Genomic DNA, 6,376 nt, shown 5'->3' with positions numbered 1-6,376 from the left:
TCCATGTGCACTGATGCTCTGCATTCATTCTCATAAGGTTGCAAATCTGGAAACCACATATGCCATCTGCAAAGAGGACGACACATGTACAGAAGCTGTGAATCCAGCAACTCTATAGACTTTTGGCAGAAGAGGAAAAAATGCAAAGAAATTATCAGGGGAAAACATGTTTGAGATTTTCAGTCTTTTTCAGTGACAAAGAACCTAACCACCTAAAACCGTATCAAGAAAAGCCAGAGACAGAGTGAAATTTATAACCAGAAAAATTTAACAGAGTCACCGTACTCACCGTCTGATGGCTTCTGTCACAGTAACGTAGCCCAAAATAATCTATCTCCACAAGGTTTACGTGATGGAATACGTGGTCGAGGACAATGGAACCTTTCGTGGACTTCTGCAAAAATAATTCAGTTTTATATTTTTCAGCTGCCTTTTTGCTCCTAAATAGGACACAATCATGGTTCTCATCTTTTGTTAGTTTCACTCACAATAGCAGCAATTGTATTAGACCATGGTTCCCTCTGTAAGTTGTGCCTCAATTACGAAGAAAAAAAATGTGATTTAAAGGAAAGTGTATTATAGAAACTGCTTTGGAAAATACTTTTGAAATCATAGTGGGTTTTAAATTAATATAAGCTTCTTGCTTCTCAGAATATAAATTATCTTCAGGATAAAATTCTTTTAATAAAGATAATCTTTTATATGAAGAACATCTAATAAATGCATCAAAAAAACACTTTGGTTAAAAATTCCACCATTCTTTCATTTTTAAAAGCAATTTTCACCTATAGCATTACTCTCACAATGAATACAGAAGATATATAAAATTAACAATAGTCAAAGCTTTTATCTTCACTCCTCAAATAATAAACCCATAGATTAAAGCTACTAAAGCTAATGTCCTCAAAAGCCCTTGTGAAGATATTTCACTTTATCTCTTTCACGTAAGCACAGACACAAAACTTTTCTTTTGGCTGCTTTTTAAATACTGATAACTACCTAAAAAGCTAATCTCTTCTCTCCCCACCTACTACATATACAGATTCTTTAAATTAAGATTCTTATCATCTAACATACTAAAAATCAAATATTCACACATGTAAGAAACACTTCATCAGCAAGTACTACTCCACATACCACATAAGTTTAGAAAATAATCCATTTTTATAGTATCGGTATAGATACAGCCTCTTCCTTTCTCTTGCCCCATCTCTGGCTGGTATAACAAGATAATAAAAGAAATCCCACAACAAGTCTCCCATTATGGTAATAAAGGAGGGCTTTTGTTCAGTTTCATCTGCCCTCAGAAAATTACCAGGATGCATTTATCCATGTATGGTGAGCACTTAATACTGCACTGCTTTTAGAAAATGGATTGTTAGCATGAGGAAAACGTTTTTATTAAATTTATTATAAAATGGGCAATATGAGGTTATAAAAGTACACACCAGGAGAAGAAAGTTCTTGTTACAAATTCCATAGGTATTCTGTTTTCCTCTAAATTACTTTGGCTAACTTTAACTGGTTCCTTTTTCAAAATCCATTAAATGATTTATAAACAAAAAGCCCTTCCATGATGAATCTTTAGGTTATTGGACATTTTCTGCAATAATCACAATGCCATAGTGGTCTGTAAATGTCTCTGTGCTCATGTACCTGTGTATTTCTCTGGGGTAAAAAATCTTGAAGTGAAACTATTCATCTGAAGGATATGTATACTCATAATTACAGTAGGCACTGCCAAAAAGACCATTACAATTCATTCGATGAGAGTATATGTTTTCCCCGCACCCTTGCCAACATTTGGATTGCAAAAATGTTTTTCCAATCTGATTGAGCAAAAAAAGAGGGGAATAAAGGAATTGTTTTAATTTACATTTTCCTGACGTTAATAAAAGCAAGCACTCTTTCATGTGCTTACTAGCCAACTGCATTTCCTAGCCTTTGAGTTAGGCATTCCATAACCCAAAGTTTATGAGCAAATTCTCCTAAGTACTTCTAAATACTTGTAGAATTTTACTTATACTTAGCTCTTCATTTCATCTGGAAATTATTGCTGTTCTTGGGATAAGGGTCTAACTTTGCTTCCAAATGGATAGACAACTGCACCACCATTTCCCAAAAAAGCTATCATTTCCCTGTTGATTTGAAACAACTTTATCATCTATTAAATGAATCTCCAGTATTCTATTTCATGGGTTATTCCAGAACCAATACCCCCAAGATTTTAATGTATGTAGTTTAATTTGTTTGATATCCATTTTTCTTTTTCAAAACTATCTTTGCCAGTTCTTAAACATTTTTCTCCACTCAGGAACATTTAGAACCAGCTACCCAATTGAATAAATGATTGTGCTGGGGGTTTAACTGCATTTAAATGTAACTGACAGACCAGATGATGTGGTAGGGGGAGGTGTAGATACTATGATATTTACAGAGCGAAACCTCTATGGTTGTCTTTTATATCCTTCGAGGATATTTTACACTTTTTATGTCGGTTTTACAAAATTCTATTTAGACTTTGTGGCAGGCAAATTTACCAAATGCCCTCCCACCCCCAAAGATGTCCTGCCCTGACTTCTGGAAACTGCACAATGAGACTAGCACCCCTATGATAGTGTTATGCTATATGGCACAGTTGACAGTAAGATAGGGAGATCACTGAAGTAGACCTAATCACATGGGCTCTAAAAAGCATAGCACTTTCTCCAGCAGAAGGGAAAAGGAGGGGGAAAGTCAACTATATTCAAACCATGAGAAGGGTTCTACATGTCCCTGTCACTTGAAAGACGGAGGGGCTGAGAAGAATGGGAATAGCCTCAGGACCTGAGGGGAACCCCCAGCTAACAGCCAGCAAAGAGATGGGAACCTCAGTCCTACAACCACAAAAGCGGGATTCTGCCAACAACTGACAAGGGTTTGGAAGTTGATTCTTCCCCATTGTCCTCAAATAAGGACAACAGCTGACTAACACCTTGATTTCAGCCTGGTAGGACGCTGCAGGGAAGTCAGCCATGACATCCTGGACTTCTGGCCTACAGAACTGTGAAATAATAGACGGCGGTACATTTAAACCACTATGCTTGTGATAATCTGTTATGCAGCAATAGAAAATAACACAGGCGGATTCTTAGGTATTTTAGTTTTATTGCTGTTCTACTTTCTGACTGGCTATTGCTAATGCATTGGAAAGCCAACTAATTTTCCCTATCGGTCTTATTCCCAGCCATCTTGCTAAATTCTTGTTAGTTTGTCTATGGAGTCTTCTCAGATAATCACTTTTCAAAATGCTTTTTCAAAATGCTCCTCCACATTTATTTCTTCTTTTCTTACTGCATTGGCTGGGACCTCAATAAAAGAATAACTAGTAGTTTTGAGAACATGCACCCTGTCGTCTTCCTGGCTGTAATGGAATTGCTTCTAAAATTTCACCACTAAGTATAATAGCTGGTGTATGGCCCTAACGCATATCCTTAATCAAACAGATGGTTCCTTCAATTCTGCTTTTTTGGTCTTATTCTGTTTGGCCTTTAATCAATGACTAATAGTTTTATCAACTTCTTTTTGGGAATAAAAGATGAGTATATGATGTTTGTCCTTTCAGCTGTGGGTTACATTAAAAGAGTTTCTAATGCCAAACCTTCTTAGAGAAATTCCCACTTTAGTCCTTTTTGTTCTGGGTACATATCAAACCCTCTGCCAATGTGCAAACAATTCCCCTATGTGAGTCTTGGTGGAGGCAGGAATCAGGCTCCCAGAATAACTGACAGCCAGGTCACAGGCATATGATCTGTGGTTTCAGCCAAGGACTTCGACTTCTGAGCAAGAGTTTAGGATTAATTCACGGAGTGGCTCCCAATAGTAAGGGAGTATCCAATAGCAAAGACATCCAAAGATGGAATCAGCTGTGACAAGCAGTAGAAATGACTGATTCCTGAGCCAGATTTTCCAGCATTCCTATCTTTTTCCCGAGACAGAGTCTCACTCTGTCGCCCAGGCTGGAATGCAGTGGTGTGATCTTGGCTCACTGCAACCTCCAAGTAATCCTTCTGCCTCAGCCTCCTGAGTAGCTGGGACTACAGGCATGCACCACCGCACCCGGCTACAGCATTCTTGAGGTACAAAATAGGAACATTCAGGCAATCTACCACCTTCATTTTCTGAATATGTATGTTTGGCTCAAGAGGCAGGCCAGTATCACAAGTAAAACTCGTGAGTAACAGTACAGAAAATTGGATCCAACTGTATACTAAAAATATCATGATGAATACAAAAAGCTTATCCTTTTTTAAGTGCATCCCTGGTGTAAGTACATCAAGTAAGGATTCTTAAAGTAAATTCTGTCCAATGTAACTATGAAAAGAATTTACTGGAAAGATACTGAGTATCTCACAGGCTCTATAGACATCACACTAATGGTTACCCAGAGCTTTCTATGATTCTCATCTATCCACAGCTACTAAGCTTGGAATACTCAATCTATCACTACAACCTTTCATAGTTCTTTTGCTCATGTTTTGGGCAGTGGTTTTCACCTTCAATTGTTTCCCATTAGCCTTTCAGGAATTTTTCTTATCATTTCTGGTCCATTGAGACCAGATCGCACTGCTGCACCCCAGCCTGGGCGACAGAGTGAGACTCTGTCTCTTTGATCTAAAATTTTAGATCAAACTTTCTCACTTTCCAGGTTACTGCAGAAAGTACACACACACCTTTCCCCTTAATTCAAAATATTTCTGGAATGCTGGCATATGAAGATAGTCTTCCATTTTGATCTAATCTCACTTATGGATCCTTTCTCCCATCTAGGTACAGACAGAAACAGATGGAATAACTAGAGAAGGTAGAGTCACACAACTCCACCTAATTCTTCTATCCCAAACAGGTAAACAAGAAGTCGTTTGTGAACAAAGAGGAAACAATTATGCCTGAAATTACGTATGACAATGAAATGGTACAGATTTTAAAAATACGTAAATCAACTCTGTCTTTAATCAAACTATATTTGTGCTTCTATGTCCAGTAGAAATGTTAGGGTTTTCAAATAAAGATAACAGATTTATAAAGCATAAAAAGGATCTAATACTCTAATCACAAAGATTATACACAAAAGCAAGCTCGGAAAACCAGCTCAGGAGTTTAGAAAGTATATAGAAATTCTAAAATTTCATGCAGAGGAAGAAATCATCAAATCTGAAAATTTTCCAAAACAATCATTCCAAAACTACCAGAACATGCCAATCTTTTGTGACAATTCTGCATTTATATAGAATCTGGTGCTACAAATGCTTTGCAAATATTATCCTTTAGCATCTTTTGTTACCCTCTACAGAGAGGACACAAAGAAAGCATCCAATGTTATGCAACAAATCCAGTGCTGACCTTAAAAAAATATGACGTCTCATGATTCCCTCTATAGCTTTCTGTATAGTGCAGGTGTGTCTACACAGGCACCTGGAGCAGGGCCAGGAGAGTCTCAGAAATGCTGTATTTCTGTCACTACTTCAAGCAAACACGCCCATGAAAACCTCTTAACTTTTTACCTGTCGTACTGTAATATGATAAGACTTAGAGAGCATGGATGCCAGAGGTAAATTAGCTACTGGGGTGGAGGTATGTATCACCAGCTCACACTTCTGTCCATTCTACCCTAACTGACTTCTTCCAATAACCCTTTGCCCAATCAGTATTCCATTGTTATGCCTCCTGCCCTTATACTTACAGATAATTTCATTCTTCTTATGGGTACTCTGTAAAGACTGCCTATGGGCCAATATTTTACAGTTCAGGTATAAAGTCTTCAAGTCCAGAAGAAATCATCTTTGAATAAAGAAATTAAGAACTGACAGAGAACTGACATAAGAACCAAAGTACGACTAAAGTATATTTGTCCAGGAAGGGGCCAGTTCTAGGATTTTTTACAGGAAAAAAGGATATTATGAAACACATAACTTCATTCATTGAAATATTTATTAATTGCCTAATACCAGCAAATGCTTACTCTCTAGAAAATGGGAAAAGTACACTAATAAATGCCAGAAGAAAGGAGGATGAATATCTTTCAGAATTCCAGAATATAATGCAAAGTGATGTGATACGGGAAGTCTTTGACCAGCCTGTTAGAACCCCTGAGAAGCCCTCGGGCTATGAAGTGACTAAGAAACTTCTAAAAAGTGACTGAAAACTTTCTTGAGAAAGTGAGACAGGGAGAGATTTGGTTATCATCAAAAGTTCTTTTGCAGGTCGGGCGCGGTGGCTCACGCCTATGAATTCCCAGCACTCTGGGAAGCCGAGGCGGGTGCATCACGAGGTCAGGAGATCGAGACCATCCTGGCTAACATGGTGAAACCCTGTCTCTACTAAAAATAAAAAAAAA

At 37.7% G+C, this 6,376-nt stretch overlaps 1 protein-coding gene across 1 annotated transcript in view; it reads right to left on the bottom strand.

Moving 5' to 3' along the window:
- The window catches only part of EPB41L4A (erythrocyte membrane protein band 4.1 like 4A), a 187,655-nt gene that overhangs the window by 158,003 nt on the left and 23,276 nt on the right, over window positions 1-6,376 (bottom strand). Inside the window, exon 2 of the mRNA XM_011989408.1 lies at window positions 290-394. Coding sequence (XP_011844798.1) covers window positions 290-394 — 105 coding nt within the window. The remainder of the gene's footprint in view (window positions 1-289; window positions 395-6,376) is intronic.

This window comes from Mandrillus leucophaeus, unplaced genomic scaffold, assembly GCF_000951045.1.
Source record: "Mandrillus leucophaeus isolate KB7577 unplaced genomic scaffold, Mleu.le_1.0 Scaffold352, whole genome shotgun sequence".
Classification (NCBI taxonomy): domain Eukaryota; kingdom Metazoa; phylum Chordata; class Mammalia; order Primates; family Cercopithecidae; genus Mandrillus; species Mandrillus leucophaeus.
Note: the sequence above shows the minus strand (reverse complement) of the source record. Positions and strands in the feature narration are given on the sequence as shown.